This window comes from Pelobates fuscus, chromosome 6, assembly GCF_036172605.1.
Source record: "Pelobates fuscus isolate aPelFus1 chromosome 6, aPelFus1.pri, whole genome shotgun sequence".
Taxonomy (NCBI): domain Eukaryota; kingdom Metazoa; phylum Chordata; class Amphibia; order Anura; family Pelobatidae; genus Pelobates; species Pelobates fuscus.
In genome coordinates, this window is record NC_086322.1 from 103,391,274 (window position 1) to 103,411,687 (window position 20,414).

General features: G+C 38.7%; 1 protein-coding gene across 6 annotated transcripts in view; it reads left to right on the forward strand.

The window, feature by feature from the left end:
* The window catches only part of IRF2 (interferon regulatory factor 2), a 97,925-nt gene that overhangs the window by 26,130 nt on the left and 51,381 nt on the right, over positions 1-20,414 (forward strand). For 4 of the 6 annotated variants that reach the window (XM_063458137.1, XM_063458134.1, XM_063458135.1 and 1 more), the window contains exon 2: positions 19,858-19,968. In XM_063458137.1, coding sequence (XP_063314207.1) covers positions 19,882-19,968 — 87 coding nt within the window. In that variant the 5' untranslated portion in view covers positions 19,858-19,881. Of the gene's footprint in view, positions 1-6,852; positions 6,939-13,700; positions 13,725-19,857; positions 19,969-20,414 lie in introns of those variants that run through there. The other 2 variants (XM_063458138.1, XM_063458136.1) reach the window with 2 other exon arrangements.

Consider the following 20,414-nt stretch of genomic DNA (forward strand, 5'->3'; position numbering starts at 1 on the left):
TATACTCAGAGTATATGGGATCCGTTACAATATGTACTAGAAAAAACAAACAACTACATATACAATAATAAAATGTATCTGGTAGTTTTACCAAGACTCTGACCATTCGCCAGTTCAGTGGAAGAAGCACTACTGATGCACTCGCAGTTGACAAGCAGAGATTGATAGCGGAGATCATTCTGCTGTTAGCCAAGGGATATATATTTAGCACTGTAGGCAGCAGTAGGGCAGGAAATTGTAACTGGGGTATCAAATAGTTGACCGTTGCACATAGAGACTTAGATGACCTTGTGTCGTCATAGCTTTTTCATGTTATTGAATCCTATTACAACATCTGTGTGTGAGTGTATACAGTTGGATCAGTATGTTACTTGAAAGTAGCAGGGCTTTGACTATAACTTTTCTGTACTTTGAGTTGAAATGACCGATACAAGTTATTCCCTAATGTCAGTCCTGTGCTTTGCTTTGTATAGGTCACTGCAATGTATATTTTTCCTTACATCTATCCAATAATATTTAATACATTTGGCCATGTAGAACTCACCAGAACAACTGCAGCCTAATGTACTTGTTCTGGCGTATATAATCATTCCCTGCAGGTATTTTCATGCACAAATTTCAGAGAAAAGGCAGTGTTTACATTGCCCCCTAGGGACACTTCCAGTGGCTACTCCTCAGATGGCTACTAGAGGTGCTACCTGGGACACTGCTGATGTTCAGCGTCTCCATGCTCTGCAGTAGGAATTCCACATTCCTGATAAGTGCTGTAGAATGAGGTTAAATTAAGAGGAGCAATTCAGCAAAATTACTTATTTTTTTCACCCAAACGAAAATAAACATATATCAGGAGTTTTTTCACTAAGCACTGAATTGTAATGAAACAATAACGTGCTAAAATAGCCACACTCTCAATTTAATGGAGTTAGAGTATAGTTTCAAAACAGCACTTTCTTGGCTAAATTTAGCATTTTGGGTTTTTAATTCACTGCAAACTTATTGTTAAGTAACTAGACAAATTGTGTTTGATTTGTTCAAATAAATTGTAAAACATAGAAAAAAATATATGAAGTATTTGTTTTTGTTTTATTCTTATTAACGATGCTAGCAGATATGATTATATTTTAGAATTGTTGGTGTGAACCCTCATTTTTACTTTCCAATATTATGTAGCTTTTTTTTTTGTAAGTTAAGTGTCTTTCAGTACAGTCACTTAATGATAACGTTCACAATTAAACATGCATACTTTTACGCAGTAAATAGGGGAAAATACATTTTGGGGGGAGGACTAAGTAAACAAGACGCAGTTTACATTATATGCTTTTAGACTTTGGCATACAATAACTGAGGACCCTGGACCTCTTTTTGATTAAATGTGTTCTGTCTAGTGATTATTCTTATCTCTTTTCTAATGTAGTTAAAATAAAAATCAATAGGGATGAGATGGGGAGTTCCCCATGAGAATTATATTGCTCCTTTATTAAAGAACTGTTGTTGGTGTGGCTGCCGCACCCTTCCTTCCAAGAGCTAATGCTCGTTATACTCAAGTGTATTGCAGTTTACGTTTAGAGTTTTTGGGAAACTGGTTTGGTAGCCATAGTCCTGTGACTAAACTGGTCTGTAGCTTTTCAGGAGGCTGTAGTAATAAATTAGATTAAAGGTTATATCCTAGCCTTTATTTGGTTCATAATGTCTCCATGGCGATTGGTTTTATGAATGGCTTATGTCATTGGCCACCTCTTATTGTGTAACACTCCACTGGCCTCAGTACTTTATGAATGATCCTTATAAGAATTCCATTGCCGTGCTGGAAATCTGGTGGAATTTTTACTGTAGAAAATAAAAATAAAACAATTATTTAGAAGTGATGCTATTTTGCCTTGATTTTTAGTTCACACGTTCTTGAACACATACTAAAAATTTAAAAGCCAGAAAAGTAAACAGATCTTTCAAATCTTTTAATTACAGAGTGTGTGTGTAATTAAAAAAAAAAAAAAATGTATTGAGACATATTTAAAAAGAATAAACAGTGATTTCACATCTTAGCGATTGTAATAGTTTTATTTAAAAACACCAACTATGCAAAAAATGATGGGGGTTTAGTTACATTATATGATCATACATTGCATAAGCCTGCCAACGTCAAAGTACCCCATATTCGGCAGGTCCTATCCTAATAGCAGCCTAATGCTTGCTCTTATGAGATTAATACACTTACTTGAGAAATATTTCCTTACTGGGACTCTCTGCAAGTCAAGGCTAAATAGGGTCCTGGAATGAGGCACCTGTAACAGGGAGGGGTGCAAAACCAAGGAGTTGGCCTGGGACTCCCAAATATACAGAATCCAGCGCACTCGCTTATTAACTAGACAGTTATTTCAAATGATCATATAATGTAACTAAACCCCCATCATTTTTTGCATAGTTGGTGTTTTTAAATAAAACTATTACAATCGCTAAGATGTGAAATCACTGTTTATTCTTTTTAAATATGTCTCAATAATTTTTTTTTTGGATTTTTTAAAATCCGGTGAGCAGCCATCCTTTTCTGCTATTTGTCTGCTGGAGCTTTGGCGTATGTACCCGGTATTGGAGCTATTTAAAGCGTGAGTGCAAGTTTTTTTTTTCTATTTTTATATATTTTTATATATATATATATGCCAAAATACCAGAGTATTGCAGTATGCAATGATATATTTTTTATTGGACTAACATAATCTTTCAAGAGCTTTCATCTCTTCCTCGGGTCTCATTGCAAACTGCAATACTCTGGTATTTCGGCATCTTGTCTATTGCACTAATGCAGCTAATCCATTCTACAATATATATATATTGATTGAAGTCCTATGCCACTAGCCATATATGTCAGATATACTGAAGTCCTAAGGCAGGCACAGGATTGTTGGCCTTTTCACTTCCTGCCTTAAATTCTGTTTATAAAGATAAGGGAAACATTTTTGCTTGTTAAAGGGACACCATAGTCACCAGAACAACTACAGCTTATTGAATTTGTTCTGGTGAGGAGAATCATTACCTTTTTGCTGTGAACACTGTATTTTCAGAGAAAATGCAGTGTTTACATTACAGCCTAGTGATAACTTCACTGGCCACTCCTCAGATGGCTGTTAGAGATCCTTCCTGGGTCATGGCTGCCTAAAATGCATCCAAACATTCAGTATCTCCTCCCTCTGCATGCAGACACTGAACTTTCCTCATAGAGATTAATTGATTCAGTTAATCTCTATGAGGAGATGCTGATTGGCCAGGGCGATGTTTGCCTTGTGCTGGCTCTGCCCCTGATCTGCCTCCTTCACAGTCTCAGCCAATCCTATGGGGAAGAAACATAGAAACATAGAATGTGACGGCAGATAAGAACCATTCAACCCATCTAGTCTGCCCAATATTTCAAAATACTTTTAATTAGTCCCTGGCCTTATCTTATATCTAGGATAGCCTTATTCCTATCCCACGCATGCTTAAACTCCCTCACTGGGTTAACCTCTACCACTTCAGCTGGAAGGTTATTCCATGCACCCACTACCCTCTCAGTAAAGTAATACTTCCTGAAATTATTTTTAAACCTTTGCCCCTCTAATTTAAGACTATGTCCTCTTATAGTCTATATAGTCTCCTCCTGAGCATTGTGATTGGCTCAGAACAACACTTCTTCTGATGTCTGCAGACAGCTTGCTATTCTGAGGCAGACAGGGGCAGAACCAGCAGCTTCAGGCTTGAATACAAGTAAGATTGTACTATATTTAGGGAGGCAAGAGTGGGCCAGGGGTACTAGATGGTGGTTTTAACACTATAGGGTCAGAAATATATGTGTGTTCCTGACCCTATAGTGCTCCTTTAAGCTAGTAAAGAAAATTAAAGGGGTGTTCTACCTTAAATAAGACACACCGGGCTTGAGCTGACCCATCCCTTTTTTGGTAAATTTTTTAGTTAGAATATGCATACAAAAATTGTGTATCCAATTTAGTTTGTATAAGCACAAATAAAATCACACTAGTAGGTAAAATAGAGACCCCTTCTTTTATAAAGGGACCATGTATGATTACAAGTGACCACAGTCTTTTTTAATAGATTATGTAGGTGCTAATAAAGTGGAATAAACCATATTTATACTCTTCTTACAAGTTCACAACTGCACCTTTTGGGGAAAAAAGATTAAATATTTGTCTAACATTTTTACAGCCCCTTTGATTTGGACTCTTGGTCTTTTTACAGTCAAGGCCCATCGGCAATTTTCTCAAAGAATCCCAAAATTTGTTTAACAAAATCAATGTAGCTACAAGGAAAGCCCTAGCAGCAGGCTGGCTGAAGACCACAAACCCTTCTGTTCGGGAGGTTTTCTATAAATTATTGATGGACAAGCTTACCCTTATTGCTCAAAATTCAGTTATTCCGTAATCTAAAATCTACACGCCTTTCGATAACTCTCTTAATAGCATGCTTTTTGATACGGTCTATGGCTTGTCTCGCACTGGTATCCTCAAATTTCCCTCCCTATTATTTATTGTACCTACCTCCAGTCACAATGGTAATTATGAATGGTACCTCTTTAAGTGAGTTCTGCTCGTTAATATTTAGAACTGGTGTGCTTTCCCCCTGTAGCTATGTTGGCCATTAGACAAGAATCTAGGAAGGCAGCATTTTGGCAGTATCGCCAGATCTGCACGGAATCTTAGCTGGGATTTATGAAGGGCATCTGGGAGCAAGCTGTCAAACGAGTGCATTTTTGGTTTTAGTGCTGACACAGCAGTGGAGGAGCAGAAATGCTGGCTCAAGGTGTTTTTTATGTTTTTATGTAAATAATCGGTTGAAAATACTCTCCACGCAGAACCCAAAATGTATCAGTGTAAATATAACCACAAAAAGCAGAGATATATTAGTTTGAAAAAGGAAAAATAGTTTAGTCCGTGGCTCAAGAAACATTTTCGAACTTTTTAGTAGAGTGAAGAATCAGAAATAAAACTGTAAATTGAATGAGACATTGAGCTTTTGTTTTGAGCTCCATGTTTGGTTTTAATGATGTAATATCGAATATATGCATGTCTGGGAAGAGTTAATAAAATCATGATTTCAGGATGTGGTCTGTAGCCACAAAGTCTATGGATTGATGAAGAAAGTGTTTTAACCAATGGTTTATCCATTTGGTTATTTTAAAATGGATTTGTTGTCTATGTATCGCCTTGTGTTTTTTCTCATCCTGAATGTTTTTTCTTATTAGAGCTGACCACATGGAGAGGAAGTCTTATAGATTACATTAGATAGGTGATCTGTGCATTAAATAACTTCTCCTTTTAAATAAATGTATTCCTTCCATAGTGCTGTATGTGCACAGCGCCCTCACAGCTAGAGCTAAATTCTAAATGATCTCAGCAAGCACTCGCTGTGTATCTCTCTACTGTTCTATAGAGTGCCAACAGCGCAATTTAAACCTGGTATTAGATGGCAGGGATCGACCGATTATTGATTTATTTATTTTTTTTAGAGCCGATAACTTACCGATACCGATATTCTGTACATTTACCATTTTGAAAAAAAGAAACAATTTCTACACAAAGCTAATGTTAACTGAACATATTTATTTATTTAATGCAAAATTGTTATTTTTCTTAAGTGGTAAATGCACAAAATATACATGCCAGTCAGATTTGTTTATGTTTTCAAGAACATGTAATGTTTATCTCCTTTCCCTGTCCCTTAGTGTACCTCTCCCCTCCCATCCCTGTCCCTTAGTGTTCCTCTCCCCTCACCTCCCCTCCCTGTCCTTTCGTGTTCCCTTCCCTGTCCCTTAGTGTTCCTTTCCCCTCACCTCCACCTCCCTGTTCTTTCGTGTTCCCCTCCCCTCCCGGGCCCTTAGTGTTCCTCTCCCCTCCCTGTCCTTTAGTGTCCCCCTAGTGTCTCCCTTCCCTGGTGTGCCTCATTAACTCTCTTGTAGCGTGGCGAGGCAGACCGGTACAGGTGCATCAGTTTCCTGTACCCAGCCAGACTGACAGGAAGTGCTCTCTCAGTGAGCACTGTCAGTCCGGCTGGGTACAGGAAACTGAAGCTCCTGTACCGGTCTGTTCTGCTCCACTCAACCACGCTACACTGAGTGACTAGAGGCGGTGCACTCTAATGCGGCCGCCTGTTCCGCCTTATGGACGCGTTGGCCCTGCATGTGCTGGGCCACTGCCACTACTCACATTATCGCCAATATCGGTACCGATATTTGCCAAAATCCAGAATATCGGCCGAACCGAAAATCGGTCCATCCCTATTAGATGGTATGAAAATGGAGAAGTATGAACTAATCTTGTGCATGCAGGGATATTCATATTCTCTTTTGCCATGAGATTAGGTGCACTACGTAGGATCAGTCAAACCATGAATTACACTTTTAATACCTGGTGATCAATATTGGGCAGTACAGGGCATATATTTAACATAAAATGATTTTACTTTTGTTATTTCATATTTGCCCTTTGACAACTAAAAACTACTAATCTAATGTATCCACCATAATCACATTTGTAGACTTCCCTTCAGTGTTCTAAGTTTCAATGCACCTTGGCTAAACATTATAAAATGCATAACTCTTTAATTGCTCCTCTTTGTAATTCTGTTTGTTTTCTATCTTTTTTTTTGTCATAGTTTTTATACAGTCAGAAGCATTATAAAATAATCTGAAACACACACACAAGTGTTAAAATGTTTTAAACCCTAGATATTTATAGAATTGAAACCAGTGTGATAGAATGAAGACTTCCTATTGATATTTCATATCAAGGCAGTTTCAGTTAATGTTCCGCTCTGATGAGTACTGCTGGAGTTAAATATGTGTTTCTGCTTGCTGTGAACTTAAGAAGAAGTACATGTTGAAACAGAAAAGTGCTGCTGATGAATTCCTGTTCTAACAGTGTCCCATTGCATTTTCCTGCACATAGAACCAGGCAAAATGTTAAAGGGACATTCCAGACCTCTAAAACACTTTAGCTTCCTGCACTGCTTTATGTATGAAGAGTTTCCTCATTTGTTCATTTGACTCACCCCTACCAGTTAATTAGACAATCTGTTCTATTATTTCCTGGTTTGGTTTGTTTAGAGAAGCTAAACTCAAGAGGCAATGTATACCTAGTTTAGTTTATCTTGTTTTACGATTTTCTGTTTTTGTAAAATGTGCACCACTCATGACATGCCATGTATTGTCTGTGTAATATTGCTTGTACATTTAAAAGAAAGAAGAAAAATCTTCTGGACCTTTTAAGCATATCTTTGTGGTAATACTTAATGTTAAGTGCCCGTGTGATATTTGGAGCATGTACTTAACACTGCACTCAAAACATAATGTAATAAATAAAATAAAGCATTTTACTTACCTTTTTCCAGTGTTCACTTCTCCTCCTCCTGCAATGTCATGGAGGATGCATGTGCTGCTCCGCGATGGTCCTCCTGCTGCGCATGCACAGCAAGTGCTCCACGCACGTCCAAGCTTCCCCATAGGAAAGCACTGAATCAGTGCTTAAGTTTGGGTGCTGCAATGTCATGTGACATAGTTTTACTAAATTGTTGCTGCGGAAGTGTCATTTGGAACATTTTTGCCTTGAATTGTTAAAATGCCAGGACCACTGCACCCACAACAACTTGGTGAGATGAAGAGGCCTGGGTGACTTTAATGGTCCTTTAACCCCTTAAGGACCAAACTTCTGGAATAAAAGGGAATCATGACGTGTCAGACATGTCATGTGTCCTTAAGGGGTTAAGCTTCACAGCTCACTGAGGGCAGCAAACATAAAACCAACCAAGAAAAACAGCATGTTATAGTCACCTGGATAGCCCTGTGAGATCATGTGCAAACAAGACAGGTGACATTCTGCAAGTAAATGCAAAACACATTAATTTTCCTGTAACAAGTTTTCCCCCTTTGTATTCACAACAAACTGCAGTGATATCCTAATATTATTGATTTAATCTTTATGATGTCCTCACTTAAAGATAAACTGTTGCTTCCCAGGTTTATATAATATTCTGTTCACTTATCTCCTATGTTTAACAATTATATATTTGTAAGGAATAAAATTAAATGGAGAAATCCACACAGCTGTCCTGAATGAATCTGAATGATTCCATCTTGGCTCGTCAATCAATCCCTATTATAAGCCCTGTCCTTATGGTCGTTGGGCATATTATTTGGAGGTCGCCAGCAATGCATGCCCTGCTTGTGTCAGGACTGAAACCGTGTTCATTTTGGCAGAAAATTTCAATTTAGTTTTAATCATAATCTTTTGACTAAAAAGCAGTTTTAGTTGTATTTTAGACATCTGAATAGTTTTAGTTTCAGTCTAGTTTTAGTTGAATACATCTCCAGTTGATTTTAGTTGACTAAATCTCCAGTAGATTTTAGTCAACACAATTAAAATTTAAAGGGTTTAGCTAAAGCCTCTATCTGTCTCTTTTGCCCCTTCCCCAGCCCCTCTGTGTCTCTTTGTGTCCCCCCAGCCTCTCTTTCAAGCCCATGACTCTCTTTTGCCCCTTTTCCAACCCCTCTGTGGATCTTTGTCCCCACCCTCCCAGCCACTCTGTGTGTCTCTTTCTCTCCATGGCCCAATTGTGGTCTCTTACTCCCAGCACCCTGTCTCTTTCTCCCTCAGCCCCTCTATGTCGCTTTGTGTGTAACCCAGCCCCTCCATGCATCTCATCTCCCCCACGTGTCCTATTTCCCCCCCCAGTCCCTCCATGTGTCTCATTCCCGCTAAGCCCCTCCATGTGCTCATTCCTCCCTCCATGTTTCTCATTCCCTCCAAGCCCCTCCATGTGCTCATTCCCCCTCCAGTCCCTCCATGTTTCTTATTCTCCCAGGCCCTCCATGTTTCTCATTCTCCTAGTCCCTCCATGTTTCTCATTCTCCTAGTCCCTCCATTTGTCTCATTTTCCCAATCCCTCCATGTTTCTCATTCCCCCAGCCCCCCTATGTGTCTCAATCCCCCAGTCCCTCATGTGTTTCAATCCCCCAGTCCCACATGTGTTTCAATTCCTCGGCCCCCTGTGTGTCTCATTTCCTCTACTCCCTTCCCCATGTGTCTTACCCGCCAGTGTTAATTTTGGCGGAAAATTTTAATTTAGTTCTAGTCATAGTCTTTTGACTAAAAAGCTACTAGTCGTGTTTTAGTTGACTGAAATTGTTAGTCCCCAAAATTAACACTGGATTAAAAAGGACCGTGATGTAATTTGATACATCTTTAATTTATATTATAAAGTTAGTAACCCACGTTATAGGTGATTTTCTGGTAAAATTTCTTCGAAATGCCTTTTCACTTTAAAATATTCTTATTTATTGACTGTTGTTATAGGCATTTTTGCATAGCTTCCTTTTTCTTGCACATGTCATAATTACCATAGTCTAGTGTTTTGTGTCATACGGGATAAGAAGGGTTAATGAATGTAGTCTGTTGGGCAAGACTTCAGTTTATATATTTAACACAAATAATGGTAGTGTACTTTATGGAGAGGTATAACATGAGAAGTATGAGTCATAGTGTTTTTCCTCTGTTAAAGTGCAATCACACCTTCATTTTTTCCCCCATATATAAGAAAGCTTTACTTTGATGTTTATTCACTAAATTGGAAATTGTGGAGAAATGACAAGGGTGTACAAAATTTAGACCTAAATAGTTGAGCAGTAAAAAAAAAGTGGAAAATGTTATCAATGTGGCCTAAAACTAGTGTTTTCCTTGCTAGTTCTCCATAAATTTAGAATTAATAAATAAACCCTATTCTTTTAAAACTTCAGTTATTGCTGTGCTAGCTTGACGTGAAGTAATATTACTTTGGGGTGCGAATAAAGGAGGGAAATTCCTGGCCCGAATGCTCAGAGGTCCGAGACCGTACAGGCAGATCTACAGGCTCAAGGTATCATCAGGGACCATCTCTACATTCCCACAAGATATTGCAAAATATTTCTGAGCATTTTACTCCAAGTTATACAGTTCCACAGGGGACCTGAATGGACCCAAGGAGCCGGCACAACCCGCCGCAATATAGGACTACCTCAATACACATAGACCTAGCCGGATCTCTGATGAGTCAGCAGAAGTATTGGATGCACCTCTAGGGGAGGAAGAAATTCTAGCTGCGGTCAAAGCCGCCAAGACAGGGAAAGCACCTGTACCGGACAGTCTTTCTATCGCCTACTATAAAACGTTCTCCCACCTCCTAATTCCGAGGTTAATGAAAGTCCTCAATAAATTGCCAGACGGAGGGGAATTCCACAAGGAATCCCTGGCTGCCATGATTACAGTCATATTGAAACCTGATAAAGACCCAGAAACATGCGGCAGTTACAGACCAATATCACTTTTAAATGTGGATGTTGAGCTCCTCATGAAAGTTTTAGCAACCAGGATGCAGACACATCTACCGAGGCTTATCCATCCAGATCAAACCGTTTTTATTCCAGGAAGAGAAGCACGGGACTGCACCTTCCGCCTCTTCGCACTACAACAAACCTATGTTACTGCTTTTTACAGATGCCGAGAAAACATTAGACCAGGTGAACTGGGCCTTCATGTTCTCCACGCTGGCAGGAATGGGATTCAGAACCAAACTTAAGAGCTGGTTTGCTACCCTGTAAAGCTGACCTACTGCAAGAGTGAGAGTCAATGGTGCCTTAACAACGAGCTTTCCAATCCTCAACAGCACAAGACAAGGCTGCCCCCTCTCTTCTCTACTCTTCGCAATCTGACTAGAGACATTTCTTATTGCGGTCAGGCAGAATCGTGATATCGAGAGATACAGCTGGGAGAACAAGGAACACAAAGTAGCCGCATATGCGGACAACCTCCTTTTCTTCATCACCAATCCACGTATTACGCTGATGCGGGAATTCGATACCTATGGAACTATATCTGTCTTCAAGATGAATCTCGGGAAGTTTGAGGTGCTCAACGTCTCACACCTGACGGACGAACTTCTCTTGCTTAGATCCAACTTCCCCTTCCGCTGGTGTGATCAAAAAATGAAATACCTTGGTACCTGGGTGACGGTAAACCTAATGAACCTATACCACTCTAACTTTGAACCCTTCAACACATACTGGGGGATATTAGACGCTAGGCATACCCGCACATATCATGGCTGGGCCGAGTTGTGGTCCTTAAAATGAATACCCTCCCGAGGCTACTATACCTGTTCTAAGCAGTGCTGCTGTCACCACCTACATCATTCTTCTCCACCTTAAAGACGGCAGCAATCTGTTACATCTGGAGAGGAGAGAGATCCTGCCTTCAACATGACCTGCTCTACCTAAAAATACCAGCAAGAATCAACGACCGGGAAATTTGAATTTGATACCCACTGCCCTAACCACACATTTTGGAGGGTCAGATAACCAATAACGCAATGGACACTGACACCGCTCCTCTTACCCTGACGGGGCTCATCCTGCAACGTGTGAAACCCGAGAGGGGCTGACCTGATAGGGGGAAACCCTCTCCTCACATTCCGCAGCCCACAGCAGATACATACACAATCGGGAGTAATCTTATCTACTTCTTTACTGTTTTATGTTTGACACGTTAAGCCGAATTTGTATACTCTGAATACACAGCTACATATGTTTGCCTTGCGGATAACCTCTGAATAAGGGTGTGTCGAGCTGCATAGCTGTGCTACTTGTTCGAAGCCTGCATGCTCCCCTCTTCCTCTAATAACCCTGAAACTTTAAAACCCACTAAAAATCTGATTTCTCAACTAGTCATACATACCTGCAGCTCTGATCTACACTTGACTTGTTTACCTAGGACAGCTAGGATTGGCCTGCTTTATATCTAATAGCTAGACCTATTGGAAAAGCCTGCTATGTCAGCTCAATTTTCTTCACAATATTATGCACGCAGAAGTGTTTACCTAGCCTGATATCCCTTTTACATTATAAAAGTGTGCAGTACCATCAAAATTCCATATTATGCAACATTATTGTATGTACACGACATTATGCAAAGTGTTATCTGGCGCTCTTGTACATGCTATCGAGGCATTGCAAGCCTCTTTTTTTTCTCTCTCTCTCTTCTGCACAACAAAAATAAAGATTTACCCCAAAAAATATATTACTTTGGGGAAGTAAGTATTGTCTTTGGGATATTTACTAAAGTGTGATTTGTTGAAAATTCTAAGAGTATTTTATGCGAATTTCAAATTTTAGGTCAGAGTAGTTTTTAAATTGGGGCAGGAACAGTAAAGCGTTAGTCATCAGACCGCCATCATACTCTCCCCTAGTCTTGCATCTTTTGAAACGTACCTTAAAACCCATCTCTTTAGGAAAGCTTAGGGCCTCCCAGAGTAACCTCTGCCTCACATACCTGTCTCTTGCTCTCTCCTAAAAGGTAGCACTCTACTCTCTCCTCCAGCTCTGCTTCACTCCCACCTTATTTGATTGCTATTTTCTGTCCCGTTGTGTTTTATACACCACCTCCTATAGACTGTAAGCTCGTTTGAGCAGGGTCCTCTTCAACCTATTATTCCTGTAAGTTTTCTTGTAATTGTCCTATTTATAGTTAAATCCCCCCTCTCATTATATTGCAAAGCGCTGTGGAATCTGTTGGCGCTATATAAATGGCAATAATAATAATCGAGGTTTGTATTCCTAACGCTTTAGACTTTCTTTAAAATACCCTTTTAATTTGTTAAAAATACACACTTCAGGGTTATAAACAAAACCATAAATTGTAATAAATTCACCAAGAAACATAATTTTAGACCAAAATGTCTTAACTGAAAATAATCCTTTAATATAAGTACTGACCACGGAACTTGCGTATTTCATCACATATAGTGCATTCAGAGAGTATTACTTTGTTTTCACATTTTTTTTATGTTACAGCCTTATGCGACAGTTGTTTAAATACATTTTTGTCACATCATTCATCTTTTAAAATCCAAAAACTAGATAAAAAAAACAACAACTTTTTTTGTATTTTGTATTTTTGTTGTGCATAATAATAATACAAACAAGCTTGGGGTTCCCCAACAGCAGTCCTCAAGCATATCCTTTATGTATAACATTTTGGGGAAATGCAAAAACATATTTTCTATGATTTAAACAACATATTCAGGCTATGCTTCCATGTTTAGGCGTAGCTAAGAGATTACACTAACATGTCATTGATGTACCTAGTAATGAGTAATCAAAGTGGATTTTAATATGGAAGCTATGGCACAGCTGAGTAATCAATGAGAGCGTTAATGATAGTAGTGACTACTTTGGCTAATTGGCAAAGTGGAGGATCCAGTCAGCTGCACACTGAGCCGGCATGTCATCTTTGGAGGGTCTTTGCCAAATATGCAAAACCAACAAATGTGACACAATCGGTTTAAAAGGATAATAAAGGCTTAGTTAATATTAATAACGAATACTCGTTATGATTTGGTTATAATGTAAGCCTTTTGTGAAACTAAATTTCCTTATGAAATGTGCTGTGGCAAGTTGACACTTGGAGGGGGATGATATGCTGGAAGGGTCTCTGAATACATTCGTTAGGGGTGTAGCATGTGATTTGTTTGTGGTTTTTTTTACAGTTGAATAGAATAGTGAAAAATCAGAGTTCATGGAATATTTCTCAACTTTTTAATTAACTAAAACCTATAGTAATGTTTAGAAGGTTTGAGGGAATGTTACGGAAATGGCATCTGTGTGAATGTTTTCATATTCCAAAGATAAACTGCAAGTAAAAGGAAAACTGAAAGTAAGTAATGCAGCACTGTCTGTGTTATTTGGCAAGATTAAACTGGCAGCTCTACTTGTTCGGATATCTTTAGCAAATGAATGACATGTGAACATGCATTTGATAGAGAGGTATGTACATGATACACTTTTCAGACCTCCGCTGTGATTGAGATTTACCATTAAAAACACAGGTTTCAGGTTTCGTAGTGCTGCCATTGTGTATAACACTGAATTTGACTGGTCATTTAAGAAAAGAAAAAAAAAAATTGTTGTATCTTGAGGTCACATTTTTTTGTTCCTTATTCCTAGAGTGCACCTTGTGCAAAATAATGCAGGGTCGTGCCATAATGCATATTATTCCATTTATACGGAGTACTAAAAAATGCACAGGTAATATTACATCTTTACTTGAGGGGACTGGTAAGGCACTATAACCACTACAGCTTGGCAGCATCCTGTGTTAAGAAGTCAGACTATTTTTGATTGGTTTGACACTTATTGCCTCCCTCCTTTATCTTATTGGAAGCATCGTTTGAAATTGGTTTGACACTTTCCGGAGAGATACACCAAAGGGCACTTGTCACCATGAACACTTAAGTTAGTTGGTTATGATGCCTATACTGCCTCTTTAATATCTCAATGTGTAGCTCTGCAGTATAAACATCAAGTAGGGTGACTGCTAAGGCTGCATGTCACTATGCACACTGTACCTACCATGTGAGTGTGCATTGGGCTGAGTATTCCATTGGGGTTAGCCAGATGCACAGCGTACATCCGAATCTGCATTCCAGCTAAAGTTTAGATTAAATACTGTATTTCCCTCAAGTCAATTTTTAAATCCTATATTTCACCTGACTTTCTTTTACAGCTTAATTTAGAATGCTGTCATACTAGTTGAGGAATTGAGCAATCCTTGCAGTTTTTAGGTGTCAGAAAACTATGCACATGGATTGATTTACAACTTGGCCAAGAGTGAGAGAGTAAGAGCAAATATTGTGCTCTGTGCTGCTCTCTGTTCAGACTGATTAGTAGGCTCCTTAAAAATAGCTTCCTACTCTACTATCACCATGCAAATGATAGGGAATGGGTTGCCCAAAGGTGCATTAAAGCCCTTTTTTTTAATAACATAATAATGGAATCTGCTACGATCGTATTTTGCTTCAGTGGCTAGTCTTATTGATTGATGTGCAGTTCTACTTACAGAAGCACTGCTAAAACCCGTACTGCGTGGTTTTATTTTATGACGTATGTTCAGAGATTCAGCTTGTTCAGCCAGGAAAGCTGGTACACTGTGAATAGTCATGAATTCGTATGGAGCTTTAACGGGAACATGTTGGTTAAAATTCAACCTTCCTTAAATATGTACCTTTTGCTGTATAATTACTGAAAATTGTGTTTTGTTGTTTTTGTTTTTTTTACTTACCATCTTTGAAACTTACATTTTTCCCATCAGTTTCAGCGTTGCGATAAGCCCACCTGTGAATGCTCTTCTTACTTGTTTTTTTGTTGTTGTTGTTTTTTTAGCTAGTGTCAGTGATCAGAGTTAATTAATTGATCCAGAACATCCATTACTACAGGCTGCTTTGACTTTTAGTGTCAGCTTACGCTAAATGACGCACCAGTTAAAGTAGGGGAGGATGCAATGTCCTCACATTCTCCATTAATTTCAACTTCACAGCTTTATGAAACAATGCCAGTCGGCTGCTATTCTAGTTGCCAGATATTTTTATTTTATTTGCAGAACAGCTGGAATCCATAGCTGGGCATAGTGCCGAAGTTTGGAGGGGTGGCATGCCATTCTTCAATGTTCTTTAATATGCTGAGGGATAGTAGAATTGTTACCAACTCAAACATTCCTGTTCCTCTTTTAATATGTTGAATGTTGACCACTTAGTTCTCTAAAATTACATTTGCTGGATAAAAATAGTCTCTCTTTAAGTGGTTTCAAAAACCTGTTAAGTAAGAAATATTACACTGCCCTGTTCTGTTGAAAAAGTAATAAGAGATTTGTGAAATACAACCAGTGGATTTTCTGTTGAGAAAGCACCCTTTAAGGACACCTGATTACCAGGACTAATCATCCTTTTTTTGTTTCCGTAAAACAAATCATTTAATTGTTCATTATTTACTAGGGTAATCAAAATACTGTTCCTTTTTAGAACCTTGAATTAGTACTTTGAGCTTTTGTTATCAATGTGCAATAGTAGAGAGATAACATTTGGTGATAGCCTTCTATTCTAGGGATAGATTAACTTGATATGGAGTTGAAGCTTCAGATTCACGTATTGCAATAGATCCAAGCTGCCTGATTTTTTAAAATTGGTATTCTGTGGCTGCTCTGAATTTCTGGATATCATAGTCAAAGCATATGGCTAGGGAGGGCTCTAATCTTTAGATGGCCTGGCTGAGCATAAAGGAGCAAAAAGGAGAACAATGTCCATAAAGCCTTACGTGCCAAAAACTGGAGGAACCTCAATAGTTAGGGAAGAGGAATCTTATTCTGTAACACATACATACAGGTACATTTATTTTCTGTTCGACTTCTGACTTTGTGGGAGTGCCCATCTTTCAGTCCTGTTTAAGTGGAAGCAGAGCTTGTTAAACCAAAAACTGTGTATGTAATTATAGGGACCCTGTCATCACTTTCCTGATCTTCCGCTCCCCTGCAGAGATCTCATTACAAATGTGGGTGTTACACCTAGTTACCAGCATGCCGGCATCTGAACAGAGTGACATCAGTCATTTTGTTCCTGTACTCACTAGCCAGATATAGGTAGTTACCATAGAAACCAAAGTGCATGCGGTGTGGTTGCTATGAGTGGATAGGAGAAGGACTTGCCTGTGAGAGGTCTATTCTGCTCTCCTTTATCAATCAACTCCTTGGCCCAGAGTGTATGCTAAATAAGTGATTGACAGGTGGGAAAAAAGCCTATTTTTAAATAGATGTTCTCCCAATCTATACACTTGCTAGCAAAACTCATAGCTATAGATGAAATTTAAATCTTTTTTTAAAAAGAACAAAACTAGTTTTGGACATGAGAGGTGCCCTAAAAGGAGCTAATTAATGTGCATTCTCTCACACTGACATTATGTGCAAGTTCCAATCATCTTAAAAATGCACTCTGAGACAGTTTCAGATCTTCACATTGTCTAAGCTTCCAACTACACTGGGCATCTACCCAAGTGCACTCATTACATAATAATGCACATATCAGCTTTATTACATGTATTATTGTATTTTGACTAATAAAAAAAAAAATGACCTTTTCCCTTTAATCTAACATCACATACAGTGTATTGGAGAACATGATCTGCCAGTTTGTGAGACACGCCAGGTAACCTATGTAAAAAAACAAACAAACACGGCTCCTCTTCCTTTTCACGTACCTATTGTAGGCATTTGGATGCATTTCTTTAACATTTATTGCAATAAGAAGGGCAGGCATCTGTATTTTGTTGGCTGCACATTTTTGGAAGTTTTAGTTCTCTTTTTCAATTTCGATTTCAGTATGCTTCTAAACAGTCTGTTGGATGAAGTGTTTACATATGCACATGAGTAGATGTTATTATCAGTTTTGCTCACAGCGTTATGGCTAAAGTTGAACTCTTTTTCTCCCAGTGAGAAAACAACTTGAGCATGGTTAAACGCGGTCATCACCCTAATATGAACTAAATCTGTGTTTTTTTTTTTTGTTTTTTTATTGGACTGCTTTGTGTCTTATTATTTTTATAATTTTCTTTCACATGTACATCCAACGATTTCAATGAGATTGTTTGCTTTGGTCCTGCTCATATGGTCTCTAATGTATTGATAATGCTGTAAACAAGGATCCACGTCCTGTTAGACCTCACTGATGGAATCCGTTTTATATGCTATTTGCTGTCCCTAAACAGTAGTGGCGCTTCTGAGACATTAGGTTAAAGGACCACTAAAGTCACCCAGGCCACTTTATCTCAATGGAGTAGCCTGGGTGCAGTAACCCAGTAGGTTAAACCCTGCAATGTGAAACATTGCTGTTTTGGAGAAACCTCAATGTTTACATTGCAGGGTTAAAGGACCACTATAGGCACCCAGACCACTTCAGCTTAATGAAGTGGTCTGGGTGCCAGGTCCAGCTCGGTTTAACCCTTTCTTCTATAAACATAGCAGTTTCAGAGAAACTGCTATGTTTACATTAGGGTTAATCCAGCCTTTAATGGCTGTCTCATTGACAGCCGCTAGAGGGCTTCCGCGCTTCTCACTGTGAAAATCACAGTGAGAAGACGCCAGCGTCCATAGGAAAGCATTGAGAATGCTTTCCTATGGACTGGCTGAATGCGCGCTATGGAGGAGGAGAAGAGGAGGAGAGTCACCCGCCCAAGAAAGAGGTAAGTTTAACCCCTTACACCCCCTAGAGCCCGGCGGGATGGGGGCACCCTCAGGGCACTATAGTGCCAGGAAAACGAGTGTTTTCCTGGCACTATAGTGGTCCTTTAAGTCCTCCTCTGGTGGCTGTTCTACTGCAGCCCTCAAGAAAAAGCACTGATTCAATGCTTTCCTATGTGGAAATTTGATGCAAGCACCATACCAAGCTTGTGCATCTTTAGATTCGGTCCATTGGATTAAACCGAATCTGGAGAAGGTCAAGCCGCCATGGGGGAAGAAGAGGTAAGCTGCACAGTTGAAGCCTCAGTGCTGGAAAAAGGCGAGCAAAATACTTTTTGTATTAATTTTTATTCCAAACTGTGGGGAGCTTATTATTATGAACAGGGAACGCTTATGTTCCTTTAAAAACAGTTCTATACGTGTCTATGTAATAATGTATAAAATGTTGCTGTTAACACTTTCAGAGAATGATTTCATACGTATTGCAGGTACTTTTTTTGTTTTTTGACAGTCTAAATGTTTATTAGCCACTGTACATTATATATTTACCTACCTGAATTTAGTTTAAGTAGTAAGAGTAGAGGTGGTGTATTCTAAGAGTTAGTTTAAGCGTAGGGTTAGGGTCAGGGTTGGTATAGGCAGCATGAGCGTTAAGAAGGGATAGACTAACAAATTTTTCTAGAACCGATGCAGATTATCGGACACCTTTTGTTATTCTGTAACATTTAAAGTTTTTAAAAAGCAACACAATTTCAGCACGAATCTGTGATTAACTAAAAATGCTAACAGTAATAAAACTCTCAGGCAGCCAGTGCATACTGGGATCCCAGCATGTACACAGTGTTGTTACTGATAGAAGTGTGATTGCTGTGAGCAGTCACACTTTAATCACACTCAGACAGACAGCCCAGCACATTACAGTAAATTATTCACTTCCTCACCTCCCTGTCGTCAGCTGAGCACCACATGCGGGGACTCACGGGAATGGGTGACATGAGGTCACAACATGACCCCTCATTGGCTGGAGGCTTGAGTTTCTGGAAGACAGCGTGCAGTAACTGTGAAAAGAGTAAGATACTGGTAAATTACAAGACCGATACCAATTGTCAGCAATATGCCGAATATCATATTTTGAGTTATTTTGAGTTGTACTGGATGTGTAAACATTGTTAAAAATAAGGGGGAAATAAAACACACATCAGTTTTGGTTATAATAATCTATTCATACATTATGTTGTGTTAAGTATGTATGTATGTGTATAATATTTTTCGTTTTTTTTTTCTATTCTATCTTGGTTTTCCTTTAATATTATATATATATATATATAATATTAAAGGAAAACCATTATTCAACTTTTGAACCAAAACAAAACCTAGAATTTGCGCTTTGTTTTTGTTCCATAATAATTTCGTGTTTTTTTCCTATTCTATCTTGGTTTTCCTTTAATATTATTTATATATATATATATATATATATATATATATATATATATATGTATATATATAATATTAAAGTAAAACCAAGATAGAATAGGAAAAAAACACGAAATTATTATGGAACAAAAACAAAGCGCAAATTCTAGGTTTTGTTTTGGTTCAAAAGTTGAATAATTGCTTCTGTCTTCAAGGGGTTAACCTGTAAAATCCATTAGTTTTAAAGCTAAATAATTTTGCAAAGGGCCATACAATCTTTTCTTTGATTGTGTTTTTTTGTGTGACCCATATGAGCTGTACATTCTTTTACAGTACATATTAAATGCAGCAATTTTGTAACTGTTTTCTGCAGACACATTGTGTTGATCTGGGAAAGATGCCTGTGGAAAGGATGCGCATGAGGCCTTGGTTAGAGGAACAAATAAATGGCGATAACATTCCTGGACTCAAATGGATAAATAAGGTGAGTGTTGTTTATTTGAATATATATAGCTATGGGGGGGAGGTGGGAGGGGGAAAATGTGAATCCATCAGATTCCGCAGGTTTTTAGAGAATGTCCTATAGAATGTAAGCTCGTTTGAGCAGGGTCCTCTTCAACCTATTGTTCCTGTAAGTTTATTTGTAATTGTCCTATTTATAGTTAAATCCCCCTCTCATAATATTGTAAAGCGCTACGGAATCTGTTGGTGCTATATAAATGGCAATAATAAATAAATAAATAAATGTCCAGTGACACTGTTAACGACTTCACTGGCCAGTAGCTGAACGTGGACATTTGGCCACAGGAATTTAAAGGACTGTGTTCAGAGCTCACCTTGAATGCTTCACAGAGATAATCAGTCAGCATGAGACCACTTATTATGGCACCAGCGGACTGTAGGGAGCGCCAGATATCGCATAATCCCTGG